The 23030-nt window shown below is 41.2% G+C and overlaps 1 protein-coding gene across 1 annotated transcript in view; it reads right to left on the reverse strand.

Annotated features, from left to right (window-relative positions):
• LOC145407536 (glutamate receptor-like) overlaps positions 1-19396 on the reverse strand; it is a 54917-nt gene extending 35521 nt beyond the window's left edge. The window contains exons 1-2 of the mRNA XM_080278462.1: positions 19325-19396; positions 13159-13394 (exon numbers count right to left, since the gene is read on the reverse strand). Coding sequence (XP_080134588.1) covers positions 13159-13394; positions 19325-19396 — 308 coding nt within the window. The remainder of the gene's footprint in view (positions 1-13158; positions 13395-19324) is intronic.
• Positions 19397-23030: the final 3634 nt, after the last annotated feature.

Genomic DNA, 23030 nt, shown 5'->3' on the forward strand with positions numbered 1-23030 from the left:
AGTAAAAAATTGATACTCTTAAACCTTCAGAAAGATCAAATACAATTACACAATACTGTATAGGAAAATGCAGTGTCTTCACAAGTGGATCATGGCTGTGAGGACACGTTTAAAATTGCAAGATAAATTAACTAAAAGTACTATTTCAAACATTATGCAGTTCACTGATTTATAGCCACCAGGATTGAGCTATATTATTGTTGTATTCAGATAAATACCCAAAAAAGTGGAGTAAAAATCGAGACATACAATTCCTTTTGTCTATTATGTCATCCTTCCACTCATTCCATTCCATTTTACTACTATATTTATTCATTCATCAAATTTCAGCAGGACAGGGGTTCAATCGAAATATGAAGTGAAAATACTGACAGCAAGAAGCACGTAAGGAGACTAGTGAAAAGGAAAAAGAAGGAGGTAAATGATGATCTAGGAAGAAAAATGAATGCAAAATACTATGAAAATAGGAAGTTATTCTGGAAAGAGGTGCGGAAATGTTGAAGTGACAGTGGAAAGAAATGTGAATGGAGACGGATATAAGTGGTAGATTATTAATCAATGGGGATGGAGTAACGACCAGATGGAAAGAATATTTTGAAAGTCTGATGAATGGGCATGGAGAAAGCAAAGCGATTGTTAAAAAGATTGGTGCTGGGGTTGATAAGGTGTATGCAGAGATAATTAAGTGTAGTGGAAAAAGCAGAATGAAGTGCTTATTGGAGATATGTAAGAAAGCATGGATGAGCAAAACTGTGCCAGCAGAGTGAAAAAGGCGATGATTGTATCCGTGTAAAAAAATAAAGGAAACGAGTGCAAGAAATATCCTGATATAAGTCTATTAAGACTTGCAGGGAAGGTATATGGAAGAACTGTTTTAGAGAAAGTAAGGGAGATATCAGAAGTCCTAGTGAGTGACGACCAGGTTGGCTTTAGGAGCGGCAGAGGATGTGTGGATCAAATATTTGCAGTGAAACAGATAATGGAGAAAGCTTGTAAGAAGGACTATAAGGCGTTTATGGCATTTATTGATCTGGAAAAAGCAAACGACAACATTGACAGAGAAGGATTGTGGAAGGTTTTGCGCATATACGGTGTATATGGTATGCTCGTAGGTGCCGTCAAGAGTTTTTATGATGATAGTTAGGCATGTGTAAGGGTAAATGGGCATTTAAGTGAATCGTTTACGATCAATGCGGGCGTGTGACAAGGTTTTGTGATGTCCCCATGGCAGTTCGGTATATATATGGATGGGGTGATGAGAGAAGTAATAACACGAGTAATGGAGAGAGGGATGGCGATGGTAATGAATGGTGATGGATGGAATATCTCAAATTTGTTGTAGGCTGATGATGCAGTGCTACTTGCAAATGCCGGACAAGAGCTTGGTAAACTAGTGCAGAGTTTTGCAGATGTGAGCGTCGTGGCTTGACAGTAAATGTAAGAAAGAGTAACTTGATACTTATTGAGAGAGATGGTGGCTCCCAGTGTGATGTTACAGTGAATGAAGAGAGACTGGAACTGGTGGGAGGATTAAAATATCATGATACAGTGATTGAAAAGAGAAAATGTGGAAAAGAAGTGGAACGTAGAGTGACACAAGGAAGGAAAGTAGCTGGTGCTCTGAAGGCCTTGATAAGATACAAAGGTTTGAGTGTTGCAGTTGCGCTAATGCCAACTTTAACATACGGATATGAGGAGTCAAGAGTAAGAGCTGTGGAGATGGGACTGCTGAGGAGTGTAAGTGGAGTACAGAGTGTGGATAGGATACTGAATAATGTGATTCGTTAAAGATGCGGAGTGAGGAAATCTGTGGACACTTGAATCGATGAGAGTGTACTGAGATGGTATGGTCATGTGGAGAGAACGGATGACAATAGAGTGGTGAAAAGAGTATATCTGAGCGAATTTTAAGGAGGCAGGAGGCGAGGTAGGCCAAGAAAAAGGTGGAGGGATGTGGTGTATAAGTGTGTGAGAAAGAGAGGTATGGAAGTTGGTATGGCTAAGAGACTGACAAGAGATCGAGTTGGCTGAATAAGTTTTGTGCGAAGTGCATGACCAGGGATTTGGCACCTTTTTTTTTTAACGTGACAACGTTCGGATGGGCTCTGTTGGATAGATATATGTGAAGCTACAGTACGTGGTGAATTTTTTTTGGCCTATCAGGTAGTGCCAGGATTTCGAGGACTTGAATGATGACTGAATGGAAGCGTGGCCCATTGAATTGGGCAAACATTGACCCTCTGGACGTTGCTACTCCTAACGTTGCCGTGGATGGGAAAGGAGGTCCAGATGATGATAATTTATTCATTCACATTATACCTTGAAAATCGCACATATATATTTACAGTGATATCACCGGGTTCTATAAATAATTTCTTTTCACTCATACATAACGCAGTTCCCTTTTTATTACATACAAGCACTTTCAATGGCAAAGTTAGCTGTGGAGTGGGTCAGAGAGTACAATCTCCTATGGCAGGAGTCGACACAAAACTGGTGGAGTGTGATAAGTGGAAACTTCTAGGCAGCCAAATCACAAGCTCACAAGCATTCACACAATGTCGTGGAACACAGGTCAGTATTCTGTATGATTAATTCACAATACTTCCGGCTCATCACAGGTCATGGTGTCGCAAGTTAAGCGTAAGGAGGACATACCTTAACCTATGCCACAAAATGGAAATCATGTGTTTATCGTTTGCATAACTCCTTGACATGTTGATAGCCTCTGGCCCTCTTCCACTCTATTAAAAAACTAATGGAACCGATGGAAGGATAAAAGAAATGGCTTGGTCTCTTTTGTACAGTGAGAAGTCCTGATAATTCTCAGACGCTGAGAAGTATAATAGGAATATAATATAGTGATACTGACATAGGGAAACCTTTCTTCAGGCCGCTCGAACAGTAAGACACTCTAATGACAGTGTGGAAAGGGTAGTCTTTCGAAATTACACCCAGTTAACCGACACTGAAAATACTATGCTCATCATTTATATAATTGAGTTCTAAGCATTTTTTTCTTCTGTAAACATGCCTTGGAAATGTATATATTATGGTATATGCATTAAAATTAGAGTAGGTCTGTTGTGGTTAGATCAGGTTAGGTTGGGTCATCTCAAATTGTTATGGTAACTACATAAAAATTAGCTTAAATCACGTCTGGGAAGGTCAGATTTGGTTAGATTATCTCCCTTTGCTTTGTCATCTACGTTATTCTTTGGTTAGGTCAGTTCTGATTTGGTTATGCTTTGTACAGTTGGGCATGTCAGTTTAGGTTAGCTCATTCTAATGTTCGTGAAGTAACGGGCGGAGTTAGGAGATGGAGTATCCCCCAACCTCTCCTTATTTACGAAGTACAGTTCATAAAAAATCCCGACAAAAATTCGTGGAAGATAAATTGCTCTGAACTGCATAAAGTAAATGGTTATCATATTACTTTCTGTGTAGTGATTGGGGTTGTGGTTCCATATTTAGCACGCCGGCGTTTAATTTGGGAGAGAAGATTTAGAGACCCTGTAGACTCTCTCATTGCATCAGACGAACTTTTATCAAGATTTTATCGGTTCCTTCTCAAAAATCATTAGTTTGTGCGAGGAACTCCATCAAATAATTGGTTATCTAACAAGGGATTTTCATGCAGTCCCTTCACACACACAGTAAATGACTATACGATGTTATGCCAGTGGCTCGTTCTAAAGTGTTGTTGCTGATTCTACAGGACTAAGCCAGTCTAGAGTTAGCAAAGTAATCACCTAAGTGAATTATGTCTATCTATCTATCTATCTATTGCCAGACGCCTCAATCCCGTTTGGGGTGGCCACAAACAAATCGCCTCCAAGTCGCCCTGTCCCCCGCCATTTCACTGCCCTGCTCCCAACTCACACCCCCCTCTCTCATATACCTCTCCACCCCATCCCTCCATCTCATCCTCGGCCTCCCCCTCCCTCTTCCCCCCTCCACGTCACTCACCTACACTCTCTTCGTCAGTCTTTCACCCTCCATCACCTCCACATGGCCAAACCACCTCAGTGTGTTCCTCCTAACGCTTCCTATCACATCCACATCAACACCACAACGCTCCTTTATATCCGCATTCGTCAGCCTGTCTCTCCATGTGACTCCAGAGGCTCCTCTTAAATAACTCATTTCCACTGCTCTCACTCTTGACTTGTGTCCTTCCAACAACGTCCAAGCTTCCCTTCCGTACGTTAGAGTTGGTATCACAATACTGTCATGCAGTAACTTTTTCACTTCCATGCTCACTTCCCTGTTTCTTATCACTGCTTTCAAAGAACCAGCAACCTTTCTTCCCTGCTGTACCCATTCAAGCACTTCACCCTCCAAACCTCCATCCTTACTCATCACACTACCCAAGTACTTAAACGTACTCACATTTTCCAATTCCTCACCATCCAACCTCGCTATACATGCACTGACTTCACCTCTCTCAAAGACCATCACTTTACTCTTCCCTACATTCACATTTAGATTCCGTTTCTTACACACTCTCTCAGACTCATCCACCAAACCTTGCAGTTCCCCTTCGTCTTCACTGAACAACACAGTATTATCTGCAAACAACAGTACAGGGAGTTTGCAAACACTATCCTCTCTCACCAGGGCCACTCCAACATCCACTACCATACCTTGTACCTCTTTTATTACCCCATCCATGTACAGATTGAACAACCATGGAGACATGACACATCCCTGTTTCAACCCAGCTTTCAAAGAGAAAAATTCACTTAGTTCACCATCCACACGTACCGCAGCCTTCGCACCATCGTACATACTCTTCACAGCATTCAACAACTTTCCATCTACTCCAGATATTCTTAACACTTTCCACAACCCTTGTCTATCCACTCTGTCATATGCTTTCTCCAAATCCAAATCCATGAAACCCGCATACAACTTCTTTCCCTTCTCTAGAAACTTTTCCACTAAAGATCTAAGGATGAATATCTGATCTACACAACCTCTTCCCTTCCTAAAGCCTCCCTGTTCTTCTCCAACTAATTTCTCTGTTCTTTCTCTAACTCTGTCAATAAGTATCCTACCATACACTTTTCCTATTATACTAAGAAGACAAATGCCCCTATGATTACCACACACTTCTTTTTCCCCTTTTCCTTTGTAAAAGGGAATAATTATACCTGACTTCCAATCCTCCGGGACTCTACCTTCCTCCCAGGCCAATCTGCACATCTTCCACATCCATTCTACTACTATCTCTCCCCCATGCTTCAGCACTTCATCACACACTCCATCAATTCCTGGGGCTTTCCCCGATTTAACTTTCTTCATTGCTTCCACAACTTCTATCCTACTGATTTCTTCCAGTCTTCTCACCTCCCTCCTTCTCCCAGCCATTCCCCAGCCACTTATACTCGCATTACTTCCATCCTCTACGTTCAACAATTCCTTAAAGTGTTCTCTCCATCTGCTCACTTTTTCTCCCTTCTCCACTAGTAATCTACCATTTTAATCTTTCACTCCCCTGCTAACTTCACTTCCACCCTGTCTTACTCTTTTCACCTCTTTCCAGAACATTTTCTTACAGTCCCTCCACTTTACACTCAAATTCCTTCCAAATTCCTCATCCACTCTCTTCTTACTCTCTCTTACTAATCTTTTCACCTCTCTCTTTCTTTCTACATATGACTCTCTCTTCCGCCTCTCAACTTCTTCCACGCCCCTATTTCTCATCCATTCATTGTATGCTTTCTTCTTTTGTGCCACAGCCTGTTTCACCTCTTCAGTCCACCACGCTGTTCCTTGCACCCCCCTCCGTCTTCTCTTCCTTCCACACACCACATCACATGCTGCAGATATTTCTTCTGTAAATATCCTACACACACCTTCCACATCTCCCATCTGCTCCAATTCATAATTGCCCAATCTTTCCTCCACTTCTCTCTTATACTCTGCCTTTTTCGCATCCTCTTGTAACCTTTCCACTCTCCTTGCAACTACTCCTTCCTCTCGTCTTTCCCTTCTTCTATTCCTCCATCTTACTTGAATTTTAATTCTGGCCACCACCAAGTAGTGGTCAGAAAGTCCACTCCCCCAGCCTCTATAAACTCTTGCATCCATTATACATCTTCGCATCCTTTCATCCACACACACATAATCAATCATTGCCTTCCTTTCATTCAGTTCACCACCCACCCTTCTCATCACTCGCCATGTATACCTGTGGATCATTTTATGCCTGAAGAGGGTGTTGGCTATCACCAACCCCCTCCCAGCACAAATGTCCACTAACGCACTCCCATTCTCATCTATCTCAGCAGGCACACCCCACTCACCAACTATTCCATCCACCTTCACATTCCCAACTTTACCATTCATATCACCAATCAAAAACACTCTCTCATTCCTTCCAAAATTTTCCATGCACACTTCCACATTTGTCCAGAACTCTTCTCTCACTCTTCTAACACGATCTTGCATTGGTGCATACACACATACAATCGCCCACATTTGTATTCCAACTTTCAACTTTACCCACACAATCCTTGACCCAACTGATCCATAATGTCTTATGCTCCTCTTCCATCTTTTACTTACAACTATATATACTCCTTCCTTTGCCCTCTCATTCTCACCTACACCTGCATATATACCTCATCCATACTCCCATTCTCTCACACTTTCTCCTCTCCATTTTGTTTCAGTTATTCCACATACATCCACTTTCGCACCCTAAAGCACCTGGACAATCTCTCTCTCTTTCACCTCATCATTCGCTCCCCTTACATTCCACGTAGCCATTACCAAGTCCTTTGTCCGGTCCTTGGTCGTCATCGTTTGGTCAGTCCTTGTCCGAGGCTTGTTGTTTGTTTTTTTAGTTAGTTGTTTTCCGGGGAGGGGCACTAACCCTCCGCCAACCCTTTTAGTCGCCTTTTACGACAAGCAGGGATACTGGGGGAGTATTCTTGAAAAAAAAACCCTACCCCCAAGGGGGGGGGGGTGCTGTTTGAAAAACCTAGGAAACAAGACTTAGAACAGTGAAAGCGATAAACAATTTAGTGCAAGGATTTAATCAAATAAGGAAGTTTCCATAGGAAACAGGTATCACCTATATTCCCATCAAAACACTAAACGAGAATGAAAGTTATGTTTGTGGTTAGAAAATAATATCAGTTACTTACCTATTTACTTGCTATGTAGCCACATGAGGAAGCTTCGCCATAACTCTTTATGGTACATAAGGTATGAAATTTTGGAAATATAAACAAGTCTGTGACCTTAAAAAGTAGTTCACTCATTCATATTTGGAAAATGCACTTAGATTAACCTAAAGCAGCTTCTTGTGTAATATCAACAAGAGCTGAAATCAAAGGTGTGGAAGAAATAATGAAACATATAGCTGGCTAACTGCATTTTTAACTGTAACCATATTCGTTTCAAATAATAGGAGGGACCACAGCAATATTTCTGTAAAGTTACAGCTTTACAGCTTTTGTGGTTTTCTATAAAATGTTTTACTAAGAAAACACTGAGATTATTTGAATTCGGTACATTCCACTGGGCTGAATGGCAAAATATTCAGCCAGAATTCTCAGCAAACTTTTTTATCAAATGATTTTCAACCAAATAGCTGTATCTCATATATATTTTACGCTCCTGACTGGGATAGATTAAAACTGCTCGGTCAGTTGCTGAGTTGCGTGAGGCTGTGATGTGACCGTAATGTATTGTGACTGAAATATATCCTTCCATAATGGATTTACCTAGTTCGTCAAAGAAAAAGAAATAACTTTTTATTTTCACGCCGTGATGGAGTGGTATCAGTGCCTGACTTCCATCTAAGAGGTCGAGGTTCGAATCCCAGTCAGGAGCATAAAAATATATTTGTACGCACGCGTGTAATGTGAGTTTCTCCAACATCTAAAGACGCTCGTTGTGTCGGGGATAGATTGAAACTGCTCTGTCACTTGCTGAGTTGTGTGGGGCTGTGATATGATCCTAATGTGTTGTGACTGAAATATATCCTTACATAATGGATTTACCTTGTTCATCTCAAAAGTCATGATATGTTCGCTCTTTATCATATCGGGGTGGAGTGGTATCAGCGCCTGACTTTTATCAACCAGGTTTAGGGTTCGATTCCCAGTCAGGAGCGTAAAAATATATTTGTTCACACGCGTGTAATGTGTGTCTCTCCAACATATAGAAACGCTTGTGTTGTTTCTGGGATAGATTAAAACTGCTCTGTCACTTGCTCAGTTGCGTGGGGCTGTGATATGATCCTAATATGTTGTGATTGAAATATATCCTTTTATAATGGATTTACCTGGTTCATCAAATAAATCAGGTTGTTTCATCTTCTCTCACCCCGTGGTGGAGTGGTATCAAAGCCTAACTTTTATTCTAAGAGGTCTAGGGTTCGATTCCCATTCAGAAGCGTAAGAATATATTTGTCCACACGCGTGTAATGTGTGTTTCTCCAACATACAGTATATAGACGTTCGTGTTGTGTCTGGAATAAATTAAAACTACTCTGTCATTTGCCAAGTATGATCCTAATGTGTTGTTTTGAATGATATATATCCTTCCAAAATGGATTTACCCGCGTAAGAATATATTTGTCCACACGCGTGTAATGTGTGTTTCTCCAACATACAGTATATAGACGTTCGTGTTGTGTCTGGAATAAATTAAAACTACTCTGTCATTTGCCAAGTATGATCCTAATGTGTTGTTTTGAATGATATATATCCTTCCAAAATGGATTTACCCGGTTCGTCCAAAAAAAAAAAAAAAAAAAAATCGGGTTGTCACAGCTTTCATCACGCCAGGGTGGAGTGGTATCAGTGCCTGATTTCTATTTAAGAGGTCTAGGTTTCGATTCCCAGTCAGGAGCGTAAAAATATATTGTACACAGGCGTGTGTGTGTGTGTGTGTGTGTGTCTCTCCAACATATACAGACGCTCGTGTTGTGTCTGGGATAAATTAAATCTGCTCTGTCACTTGCCGAATTGCGTGGGGCTGTGACATAATCCTTATGTGTTGTGATTGAAATATATCCTTCCATAATGGATTTACCTGGTTCGTCAAAAGAAATCAAGTTGCCACAGCTTTTCTCACGTCGTTGTGGAGTGGTATCAGTGCCTTACTTCTACCTAAGAAGTCTAGGGTTCGATTCCCAGCCGCTAACTTAAAAATATATTTGTACACACGCGTGTAATGTGTCTCTCCAACAGCTGTATCTCAATTAGTTTCTGGGATATTTCAGTTGCATATATGCAACATTTGCACCATAAATGAGTATATGATCTTCAAATATAGATCAAGGCCATTTATATTTGACACAAGTACTTGAAATCTCCCAGTTTACCTTCATGTATAATATCAAGATATAAGAGAAGTGCAAAGAAAAATACTAATACTAAAACAGTATGCTTCAACATATTTATATGGCGAAGATTATTTATATTTCCTTCAGTCTCTTGACAGTTTATTATTTCGTACTGGAAAAGCTGGGACATCCTTTGACACATTCTTTAGTGCTGAGAGTATTTCTTTCCTTTTCCATGACATCATTATCATCATCATCATCCAAACTTCTTATCCCATGCGAAGTCAGGGTCAAGTCAGCTAGAATAAATACAGAGATGATTGTGGATGGAAGAGCTTTGTACTTACTTTAGGGAGTCAGACAGCTGGCAAGAGAAAGACTCCGTGCTTAGTTAATCGTGCCAAAGGTCCGGTTGTTAGAGCCTCTCTCATTGGCTAAGCGAGAATCAGCCGGCGTGGCATTGTTCAGGCGGGCATAATTCATGACCTCATCCTACGAACGGGGAAGTGAATCCTGCTCCAGACCTTGATTATGCCCCTTTTGTTACATTACTTTCTCGAAAGAGCTTTTTTTTTTTTTTTTTTTTTTTTGTCTGCAACCTTTGGCTTTCTTTTTGCATACTCAGAAAATGAAAATGAAGACCTAGTAAAACTGAATGAGTTTAAAAGATGTAGGCATAAACAGTGCTGAGTGGTCTTTTAGTACTGAAGATTCGAAGATTACTAACCACTGGAGTATTATTAAATCCTCATGCCATACTCTCTCTCTCTCTCTCTCTCTCTCTCTCTCTCTCTCTCTCTCTCTCTCTCTCTCTCTCTCTCTCTCTCTCTCTGCTTATAGCACGATATTACTTAAGAATTTTTAGTGGGAAGAAGTGTGGTGAAGCGCACACCAATCCTCTTTCCGGAGTCCATGTGGCCACCCGCAGTGGTTGAGTGTCTGGACTGGTGAACGGGAGCATTGAGTACACGCTCACCCTGTACACCAAACAGAGAGTAATGGAATTCATTACATTGTACACGAGAAAAAAAAAAAAAAAAAAAACGATTAGTGAACGGAATTTGGTTAACTCTTTCCACCAAATATCATGTAGTGTTAAGGACTCACTCTGTACAACAAACAACAGTTACTCTAACTGGTGAACCCTTTACAACAAACAGCAATTACTGCAGTTAGCTGAACCTGTTAAAAAATACCATAACTAGATAGCCCTGGGCACCACACGACGAGTGCAAGTAGTCCATCCAGTACAAGAAACGGGTGATGTAACAGGTTAACCTTGTGCAATATTCACATTAGGAGCAGGGGGCAGTGTTAGTGTGTTGCGGAGGTCTACTGTAGCTATCCAACATTCAGGCATCACATTTATTAGTCTATTTCAACAAACGTATACCGCAAGAGTAGAAACATCCTGGCTCCACTACACACTGATACTTTCTCAGGTGCAAATGCGATCAGTTCTACATTAAACAACGAATACAGGCAGTTCTTATTATGGACCTCATTCTAACTGGTATAAGAAGCTTCGTAGCAACTCTTCCATATTGATATACATTTTTTTTGTTACTCTTAAACATTTTATTGTTTGTCATTTATATTGTTATAGTGTCGGCTTAATTTACATCAGTAATATACAGTGCGACAGGCCTCTCTCATTCTTTTGAGAAGTCAGACATCATTTCCAGCATTTTGAACAAGAATAACAAAAACAAAATGTTTGTCGGTATGTAGAAATTTCAGCGTAGGCTGCGACAACTCCAATGAGGATGACACAAGGTGCCTAGTAGGGACCCAGTTTATCTCAGTGTTTCGTCTACATTGGTTTCTTCAGGAATGGCCATTCCTGAAGAAGCCTGTCTTGGCAAAACATTGAAATAAATTGGTTCCCTATACTCTGCACTTTGTGTCATCTTCATCGGATGTTTGTGGGTAGCTCTTCACAATATGTCAGCTAACATGAATTAATGATGTCTGCAGATGTACACTCCTCCATTATAGAACTGGACAGTTATGCCTGTAAGTTTCGCAAGATGCCAGGCTTTGCACAGATCCTGGGTTATTCAGTGTTATCACAGCCAGGATTTGGGTTACACATCTGATAAGTGGACTAAAAAAAAAAAAGTGTCCTTTATTTTAACCCATGATCCAAAGACTAACAATATGAACTCTCAAATGTGGAAAGTGCTCTTCCACAGATCCATTTTGCATCTAGCAAACATATCCTTTCCTGATTCCCAAAAGGAGAAGATCCAAATGAAAACATCAGAGCCATGTTTTGACGAGTATTTTAAGCAAAATGAGTTTTGACCCATTATCACAAAAATCTTGAATGCAAAGAGTATTGCCAAGACTGGAATTCAATTCTTTGCGTGATGACACGTTTCACTTCATCCTATAGTGCTGCATTACCCGTACCATCTCTTAGATCAGAGTCCATTGAATTGTTTGTTTCATCATGGGATACTATCCCTCATCTTGAAAGCTGACATGCTGCTTGTGTTTACAGTATCAAGGTAGTATCACTCAAGATCAGTCATTTGCCTCTGGAGCAAGAATGACTAATCTTGATCAAGACTGAATTTCGTACAGTGTTTGGACGCTGACGAAAATGGGCATCAACCCAATAGTCTATATGCGTTATCAAAATTAGTCAAGCAAGATTTTTTTTTTTTTTTCGTGAAAATGCGTCTTAGTACCGTGTGTCCAATTAACTGATACACCCGTCTGGTGCCAGTCAAAAATTGACCGCAATATTATTTGTTTGCACCAAGGTGGATCATATAAAAAAAAATGTGAATGAACTCAGGCTTGATATTGTGTGTGTCTAGCTGAAACTTGAGTGTACATATGTGACACTGATATTGTTCGTATCGCTTTGCCCACCACTCATTCTACGAGTACATCAAGTGTTCCCAGGTTTGTTGCTGATCTTCCGGGTGGCAGCGTAACACTCATTTACTCCATAGTATATACGCATATTTATTACACATAACGCGACTTTGATCCATTCTTTATAATTTCTGGAAGTTTAATAATTCTCCATCGTAAAATCACTAGAGCTGCAACTCTTTATCAACCAGGCTGTTGAAGCACAGATCGAGGATTCATGGAGGGGTTTGTCAGTTTCTGGATGCAATTTCTCTTAAACCTTAGGTACTGCCTGTCTGTGATTTTAGTTACTGAATTAACAACCCAAAATTGAAACATTTCTTCTAAATTCCTTTAATTTACTGACAAGAATTTTTTTCGATCACAACTAGGGACATTTCCAGATTTATTATGGGACACTTTCTTGATTTTATTTTATCCTCATTTTGCTGCAGTCTTAAATGGAATGTGGAAGTTGATGCAATAAATCCTTCAGTCTCTCACCATGTTTTGGCATCCCTAACTCCTTTTTTATACGAAGATTATTATGTTGAGATACTGCAGGAACACTGATCACCACCGTATCTGTCGTGAAGTAGATCAGCAATTAAATCCATTGGATCTTCTGATCTTCTGACGATTTAATGAAGACAAATTAAAAAATTGCTGAATTCCATTTTCGATCATCAATGTCCAGAAGTTAGATACAATTACTGGTCGTAGTCCATCCATTACTCCCCTCCATTGACAACGTAGGAAGGCAGAACGGTAATGGTGCTTGCAACGATCAGACTCTGTTTACATACTACATTTTAAATTCTGTATTGCCTCAGATCATGGTTGTTTCACACACATTCACCTATATGGAAGAAGTGCATCCAGTATATACAGAAAAAAAAAAAAAAACAATTTAAACTAGGCTATATCATTCTTTTCTTACTTCTCCAGTTACAATGGTAGGTGATTTTTAATGAAGCTTTTACCTGATATCCGGTGGCTTGTCACTGGTGATAGCTAGGAGTGAGTTGGTACGTGAAAATGTCTTGTGAAGGTGGTGGTTGGCATGGAGGCATTGGAGAGGGAGGCGAGTGAAGGCTAGCAGCCTTGTTGTTCGGATTTGAAGGAGGTGGCTCTTGAAGAAGGACTCAGCGAAGGCGGAGAGGAAGGCTGGGTTGTCACTTGCAACCACCACGGTCACGCACCACACCACCTCACGGAACTAGGGGAATAATCACCAGTAATTGGTTGTGGACAATAATCACTATATGTACTGTACTGTCGAACCCAACAGTTCGCCGACGTCACTCTGCTGGCTATGGCGAACAAGATACATGAAAATTTTTGAAGGCATAGCAGTGTGAAGAAAACATGAGATGCGAGAATGGTATTACATTTCTTCATGTCAGACACAGATAAGTCCATTTTACAGTGCCTCAGACTCTAAAACCCCTGTCACACATTCCATAATCGAACCACGTTAGCGCCACTAATTCAATTATTGGTGCTATCATGAAGTTTGACCATGATGAACGCTGATAATAAACAATGTCACGATGGCTATAAATATATGTCACGATGGTCGTAAGATGGTCACGATGGATTCATGACAGCTGTAAGCCTGAGTCACGATTGGCAGATTTTCAAACTTTTAACGGTCCTTTTGTCATCATGATGAGGCCACGATCACCACGATAGTGCCATGACAGAGTCACGACAGTGCCATGAACATACCACAATAGCATCAAGAGTTATGCCTACCCACACCCACCCCCCGCATGTGCCACCTGTGCCCACGTGGTTGCCAAATCACCAAGGGCGTGAAAAGTGCGTAGATCTATCATGACTCTATCTTGACCCATAATTAGCTCTATCGTGACTCAATTGCCGTATTCTTAGGGTTATCGTGACTCCATCTTAGAACCATTGTGACACATGTGTGTTAACCGTCAAATGTTTGCATCTACCGTATCATGACGCATTCGGCATATTGTTAGGGTTATCATGACTCACTCATAAAGTTTTATTTTGTCACGACAGAGTCATAAAAGGACCTACAACGGCCACGACAGAGGCACGTAACTGCAATGAAGATCACGATAGAGTCACGTAAGAGTTGCGATTGTGCAACGTTGGGTACAAAAATTGGGAGCTTCCTGATAAAATAATGCTTGCGTTAATTTATCGTGGCCTCGGCTGAGTGCACCACGAGTGTCACGATCGATCACAATAGACCAATAATCAGGACCACGATGCCGCTGCTAACTGAATTCGTGGTGCTATCGTGGTTCAATTATGGAATGTGTGATGGGGGCTTAAGGGTGAATGTTTGTCTGACACTGCCTCATCCTGAAGAATATCAACCCCAGCAGCACAGTAGAATTCAAACAAACCTAACAAAATATGTAATTTGACCAAGTTCAAAAATGTCTAAAAAAAAAAAAATCACAGCCTAACAGAAGTAGACTGTACGGCTACTCTCTTCTGAACTAACCTAACCTATCATTATCCAATCTATATAAACCTATCAGAACCACCAAAAGTAAATAATCCTACCTAATAACTTAACTGATCAACCCAGTAAGCTATCCTAATGAAATGAACTAATGTTAATTTAACTGGAAACATCAGCCAACTTAATCAAACTGAGTGTATCAGATTCACATAATCGACCCTGAAATAACCTAATGTAAACTAGCCTAACAAAGCCAGTTAACCTAGCCTAACCTAATCCAACCCAGCAGAACCGTCTACCCACCTTCACCTGTTCCGTGCTAACCTAACGTAATATACGATAACATCATTTATATTTAATAAAACTATCAAACTTACCAAACCAGGCAGTATCTAAAATAGCTTACCAAACATAACCCAGCATGATCCAAGTGTAAAAAAAAAAGTTCAACCAAATCCAACCTGTCTAAAAGAGCAACGTTAACCTAAATAGGTAGACGAGGTTTGGTCATGTTAGGCTGGAGATGTTTAGTTATTTACCCCCGCCCGGAGGTACAGTATATGATTTACCCTGCATTTGTTTGTTTGTTTGTTTATCTGTATGTCTGTCTGTCTGTTAGAGGGATTGCTTAAAAATTTATGAACGAATTTTCATAATTTTTTGTGGAGGGTTAGAGTATGGCCCAATGAACAAGCGATTAGATTTTGGTTGTGTTCTGGAATTAGTTGTTTGTTTGTTCACACCATATTTCTAAAGTTCTCAATGAATTTCAATGTAATTTTGTTGAAAGAGTGGGCCATGAGTCAAGAAAGATTTCTTTGAATTCTGGGGCGGATCCAGATCCGGATCCTACGGCACAATATCTCCAAAAGTTCTCAATGATTTTATAATAAACTTTGTGGAATGGTGGGCTTTGGGCCAAGAAAGAATCGATTAAAATTGGGGACGGATTCGAATAAAGCATTGGCGGAGGCATGCACTTTCTAAGTGCTGCTCTAATTTAGATTGGTTTTGTAGGCATTATAATTAAAGGTACCAGCATATATCTCATAACACTATGTACAGGATGTAGTGTCTGCTGGACACATACACAGCTTCTCACTAGGAATGTCAATCTACATAATGTACATCCACAATCTTGCTCTCCCAGACCATCAAGAATTCTTAACATACGATGTACCTCAATCTCTTTTTAGTTCAGACGACCAAGAATTTCATAACGTATTCAAACACGTGGAGTAACCAGCCTTAGTCGGTTAGTGCACGTGAATGGAGATCTACCAGCCACTACATCACACCATACATCCTGTCCAAGCTGTATATAATGTCGGATTCACTTTAGATCAGAAGGGGTTGGAGAGAAGGCCCGATAGCATGAGGGTCAGCTAGGAGACTTTGCCGTGACGCAACGTTACGCTCTAACTCACAATTCGATATAACTGTACAATAAACTCCGTAACCCAAGAGTGCTCTAACTCACCTCGCTGACACACAAAGGGGGAAAGTTAGAGCGAAAGAGAGAGTCCTACCTATTCACTCTAGCCGTCGACACTCCATGTAATAAGCAGCAACAAGTTCGAGCCATACTACATCTCACGACTTTATTCTGGCAGTGCTCTGACGATCTACAACCGACCTCCCTATCTCCCTACAAGTACCTACGACCATGCTATCAAGATTGGTGGCAAGCAGTAACAACAAACCAACTGCGATAAACTATACTAAGCGAGATTGGTGACAGCGGTAAACGAAGTCAATAAACGTCTCAATCAACAATCTTCAATCAAACTACAAGCAAAACAGACAGCGAGAGGTAGCGGAGCATCAACGCAAAGTAACTTTGCCCCTAATCGCTCCTAACAACCTCAACCACAAATCCACGATTTACGAGAAACAATACCAGCGATAACATACGTCTATCAACAACTTTTCAATCCTACAAGTTAATCTCAACAAGTAAGGAAAATCAAGCATACAAGAAGAAACAAACAAAGGAAGCGAGTTAAATGTGTGACATTTAAGTACAGCATGGCATTGCTGACCTACACCATCCTACTTCACCATCCCACCACTACCCCCACCACTTTTCCCCACCACCACCATCTCCACCACCAGGAAGAGAAGAGCAAGTGTCTTGACCCTGCATGTGATGACCAAACGATGCTGAAGTGCTGAGCTGGATCAACAGTCTTGAACATCAACACCTCCCTCGCCACACCTCACATCACAACTGTATCTCCATTGTTGTTGTAGTGAGTTGAATTATTCTATCCAAGGTTGCATTAGTTAACACTTCATCACTTACATAACTCTCCATAATATGCTAGCAATTGGTTAATGAACCAAGCAATTACACACACACACAATATATATATATATATATATATCATCATCATCAGCCGTTGAGGTCCACTGCAGGACCGGCCTATTCCTACCGAAGCAGGGACGATACAGCCAATGTATCTCTCTACCTAGTGGCTTAGGCTGTCTGGTAGAGACGTATGTAGGGTGAGAAGTCCTTGTGAGTGTAGTGTTGTAGTGGCTTTGGATGTGTGTGTAGTCTGTGAACCAAGTGTAATTGGCCTTAAGCCAACTGGGTGCAAGCATACTAGTATGCGTCACTGGTTCAACCACAACACCCCTTGTGTCCGCCAAAGTAGCAAGTGGCTTGGTGAACGCTTCCCAAAGTTTTTACAACTCTGGCGGGAGGCGAACCTGCTCTCACCAGCGTGGGAAACGCACAGTCTACCACTGTACCACAGAGGATATATATATATATATATATATATATATATATATATATATATATATATATATATATATATATATATATATATATTACCAGCTACACAGTGAGAGACAGTTACCAGCTACACAGTGAGAGACAGTTACCAGCTACACAGTGAGAGACAGTTATACAATTTACGCTGACATATGTTTTATAATTTTAATTTTTGGGGCAATCAAGAGAAATGTAGAATATGATTTAGTGAGTAATCCCATTAGGCTAAGAAAAGCGCCTAAACTAATGCCTGAAGAATCAGCATTAGCAGTGCCAAATACCCTAACAGAAGAACCACAAACCGATCAACAAAATATAATTACGAAACACCATCAGAGACACAAGAACAAGCACAGAACCAAACTCAGGAAACAAAACACACACTAGATAGAGAAGATAAAGAACAGCAAACAGATGCGATTTACACTGAAGTAAATAATGAGGACACTTTGTCACAATTTTCAGATGTAGATAGTGAACTTTATAAAAATTTACCTCCAACCTACTACAGCTTAGACCATAGAGTAAGGTCAGGAAAAACGTCTAAATTTCCTGTAATTTACGATTGCAAGGAAAACACTGTAAAGATGGCTAACTCAGATGCAGCAAGCACCAGTCCAGTACTTTCTCCACAAAATTCCAGTAATACTCCACTTCCAGAGTATATTTTTCATGAAAACAATGATTTCACAAAATTCTCTGGTACTAAAAAGGAAAGATTGACATAATACACACTTGCGGCGTCGCGTGGAGTAGTCAGACAAGCGACAGAGTTGCCAGTGTGGAGTTAGGTGCATATACCACTATTTTGACCCTTCCCCCTTCATCTGAGCAAGTCGCTTGTCTGGAAACGCATCTGTAAATATGATCGAAAGTCCTCCGAAATGTAGGGGGCTTCGACTGCCACCTCGCCTGGCTGGGTGAGAGCTGTGAGTGCGACGAGGAGTCAGACATCCACCAATCCCTGTGCCGAGACGCCACAGTTGCCAGATCCTATGCTTCGTGCTCAATGTTTGTAACAAGAAACTACTGATAGATTTTATTATTTTACAGAAATAAAATATTAATTGCACTTTTATTTTTATTTTATTTTTATTTTATATTATTTTATTTAATTTTTCACGAGTTTATTACACACAGCAGCTGGCTAGCGTAACATACAGTGGTGCTGGGAGTAATGCTGGCATCCTTATTGTAGTTCTACTATTTCGTACTATTACTTACTATTGCAACTACTAATACTGATACTAACAGGGAATAATACTACTGTTAAGGACTGTTGAACACTGGGGGAAGTGTTTACAGGTTATTATGAGTGTGAATCAGTGTTTTTCTTCTCCTCCTCCTCCTCCTCCTCCTCCTACTACTACTACTACTACTACTACTAATACCACTACTATACTTCTACTATTACTACTACTACTACTAATACCACTACTATACTTCTACTACTACTACTACTACTAATACCACTACTATACTTCTACTACTACTACTACTAAAATAAGTCTGTCACAGTTACAACAACAACAATATGAACAACACCAACAACAATATGAACAACAACAAGAACAACAACAACAACAACTACTACTACTACTGTACTACCACTACTATTTTTTTTTAATCACCTCCATCCACTCGGGAATTATACTGTGAAGATCAAAACCAACCTTCCTAATACAGTTCACCATTTGGAGTTGTAATGTGAAGGTTAATACTAACCCTCATATTACAATCCGTTGGCCCCAAGCACGCCAACGGCTGTGGTTACCAACCATCTACTATTACTATTATTATTTTATTTCATATTTAATGATATTACAGTGTAAAGACATTAAACTATTGGAGTCGCTGGTCTGTGCGACTCTAGACCACTGTAGCTTCGTAATCCATACCCGCCAGAGAGACAGACCTGAGGGTTGATGATCTTGTGCTCCTGAGACATAAAAGTGCAGACCTCACCAGGGAGATTGAGAGTCGACATCTCATCCAGGCCATAACAGAACTCTGTGGTTGACGTTTCTTCTCAGAAAGAACCTCTGCCAGTCTCGAGTAGAATCTCACCGCCTCTGGACCCATCCCACCTGATGTCGTCAACACAAGGGGAGTGAATCGACTGTGGTCCACATGTTGGATCCTTTCTTGATAATTTCTATTTTTTTCTTATTCATTCCTTTTGTGTGTAGCTTCGAGAGACAGTTCGCAATGACATGCTGCCATGGGATTGAATATCCTGATGTCAAAGAAAGCCCTCTGCCCACGTGTCCAGAAACCTCGAGCACTGACATCCACTCTTGCATCATTTGATGTGTTTGCTGTTCTGTGGGTGAAGTGATCGCCGCCCAGGGGTTGCAGAGCTGGCTCAATCGTGACATCATGGTATATTTCCTGCAGTATTTTGGCAGTAAGGTTGCGTACTTCAGCATGTCGGATGGAAACAAAGCGTCCCTTCTTGCATACCATTGCATGGTTTGCATCAAAGGCAGTGCCACAGGAACAGTGTTGAGGTAGGTTCTCTATTGGCCACCCATATCTCAAGGCTATGGCGTCAATAAATTCTTGTTTGTTGAAGTGGAAGCTTTTTGCCTTGAGAGGCAGGATTGTGAGCCAGTTCGATGCCCCAACCTCCTGTGCAGTTTCAACTCTTCTGCACTGGTCTGGTGTTAGATGTTCGATTATGTGCTGCAGCTGGTCTTTTTGTCTTGTTTCACGCTCCTTGCTTATCTGTGTCTTTGTCCTTCTGCCTTTGGTGGTCGATTTCACTCGTCTCAACCTGGGTGCAGATCTTCTGTGCCAAGGATTCGGTGAGCCTGAGTGAATTTCTGTTTTCGTAGCTTGACATGGCTACTGGATTTATAATGCCAAGGTGTCCCATCCTGGGTGGTAGTCCTAGAAGGTCCCTCTCTTCTGGTGTGGAAATGTGGCCATTGGTTAGAGATGGGAGGAATGAATCCCTGATTGCATCCTCCAGTGGTTGTAGCAGCAACTCGATGTCTGGTATGGTCCTGATCACGAACGTCCACTTGCACTTTACACCATAGGTAAATGCACTGTATGCTGCATGGGGTTCTGTTTTTGCATGGCTGGATAGTGTATGAATTTCTTCTATCCATGTCTTTACCTTATCACTCACATATTTGTCTTTGAATTCCTTCCAATCACAGCCCCTAGATGCCTCTGACCTTCCTTGGTCACTGTCACGTTTGTGCCTCTAAATGCTTCCTGTGCATCGTGCATCTTGATAGTAAGCTGGTTTTACGATCAAGATGGACTTACTTGCATTAGGGTAGTAACCTATTTCAGGACCATGAGATGTTACAAGGTCCCACCATTTCCTCACATCCTCAACCTTGCCAGTGCCTGTGAGATCATCTGCATAAGCTACCTGTTTTACATTGGTGGCCTCGTATTTGATGTGTTGTTGCAGCACTGTCATCGCCAAGGCGTACATAGCCATGGCAACGGGGTCCCCCTGGGTAGTTCCTTCTGTGGAGTGAATTACACCGACATCATGAGAAGCTGTCTTACCCACAATGTAGAGGTCTGCTGGTTCTTTGTAGGTGTTTTCCACATATTGGGCAAATGCTGGGTATTTAACCTTGATATTGTGCAGCATTGCCTCCCGGTTGATGTAATTAAATGCATTTGAGGCATCAACTAGTAATACTGCCGGACAGTCCCCTTCCCCAAATATTTTCCTCATGGAGTGAACTGTTGCCTCACCTCCTGCCTGCTGGCTTGCACACACTTGGAGGTTGCCAACTGCCTGCTTCACATCATCTTTCACTACCTCCATGATGCATTTTCCTATAATCCGTCTTAAGACTTCACCCACCCTGATGGGCCTGCTTCCAGGATTCTTATCAAGGGGGATTCGTCTGCAAGCCGTCAATGCTTCGATGTTACTGCACCGACTTGAAGCCAGCTTCCTCGTCAGTGAGGCAATGGTGTTACATAGGTCTGTTGCTGCCTCCCCAAACTTGATGTTACTGAGGATTACTCGCCAAGATTTTGCATCCAGGCCTGACGGTCCTGCCCCTCCCTGTGTGTGCATTGCCTTCCGCCACACCATATCTCCAGTTATCCTGTCATATTTGATGGGATTGGGAGGAGTGTAGTTGCTGTCAAGCTTTGACTGGGCACTTGCTTGTCGTGCAGTCGGGTGTTTTTCTTTTAGTTGTTGCATTGTTTCATCTGTCAGGTCAAGTATTCCGTTTGGTGATTCGGCTGACAGGGAACTTGTTGCCATCGAGACCTTACCCTGTCTGATCTTGCTGCCAAAAATCCTTGCCACATCGTTGGTATTCTGATTTCTTCTGCCTCGGTTGTTTATTCTCATCTGCAAGGCCCTTGCTTCCTCTAGCAGATTGTCGATTTCACCTCTTTTCCATGTTTCAACCCGCCTTTGGATGGCGTTAATATTTTCTTGGGCGGGTCTTGTTGAGGAAGAGATGTGGTATTAGTGCAAGGACCTTAAGAGAGAATGAGGCAATGGGTGTGTTATTGTTGTAGTTGGCTATTAGGCGAGTGATTTCCTTGATCATGTCAGTTGCAGCATTGCATTTGGGAGGTTCAAAAAGGTTACTTGACGACCATCCAACTATTTCATTATATGTGGTGTTCACCCAGGTTACTGCATTTTCTCGGGATTTGCCCATCCAGTATGTGGGATGACCTTCTCGCACAGACCTGTGAGGCTGTTCTGCTTCCTCGTTGTTTGTGTCACTACCGTTCTGAGGACGTATAATACCTGGATGATTCCCTCTTTCATGCACTCCTCTGTGGTGGTCTTCATCCTGAGTTTCATTTCTATTATAAACTTCCTGATGTTCCTCATCCCCAACTTAACTACTATTCACTTCCCTATGGTGATTTAACCCACCCAGCTCTTCCACATCTCTTGCATCTTGGCGTCCATCCCTACCCCTCGCTTCACCACGGGGTCTTTCACCACCACGCATGTCCATGTGATCGTGCATATTGTCAGTGACCGCTCCATCAATTTCCATGTCACCAATCTGTCGCCTGCCATGTTGGAATCGATCAAGTGCCGCTTCTGGTGGTCTGTTATTCCCTAACACATGCATACAGAAAGGTCCCATCCTACAGTATGTACACGGTGACCTGTTTGTTGCACATGAGCACCTGATACACTTATGCTGCCTACTGGAGCACTGACAACAATACTGTGGCATGGCCATGGTGTTAAAGTTTTTATACTGCGGTACAGTATTAATAATAATAATTATGGCTACTTTTTGTGGTACTTTTAAATGAAAATTAAATATAATGTTACTAGAACTACTGTTTTACTATACGAATTTTAATTTAGATTTGATATAAATGAAGAATGTGCTTGTTTTACTTCTATTTTTGTAGATAATATGATTAAGTTATGAAGCAGTTTGCTCGTTTTTCTCTAGTTTTGCATATCAGTTAATATATAATTGTTCTGTCTTATACTAATAATCGACTGAACTGATAATGTTATATATCTAAAATTTGATATGAAGTAAAACAACGCTTCTCTGTTTAAGGGTTAAGTAGGTGGCCATTGGGTGTGGTGCAATACTTTGGGGCTTTGTTTACTGGTAATGGGTCTTCAGGCGTTACGGTGT

The sequence above is a fragment of the Coenobita brevimanus genome, chromosome 8 (assembly GCF_032717465.1).
Source record: "Coenobita brevimanus isolate Jiangsu-jjx chromosome 8, ASM3271746v2, whole genome shotgun sequence".
Classification (NCBI taxonomy): Eukaryota; Metazoa; Arthropoda; class Malacostraca; order Decapoda; family Coenobitidae; genus Coenobita; species Coenobita brevimanus.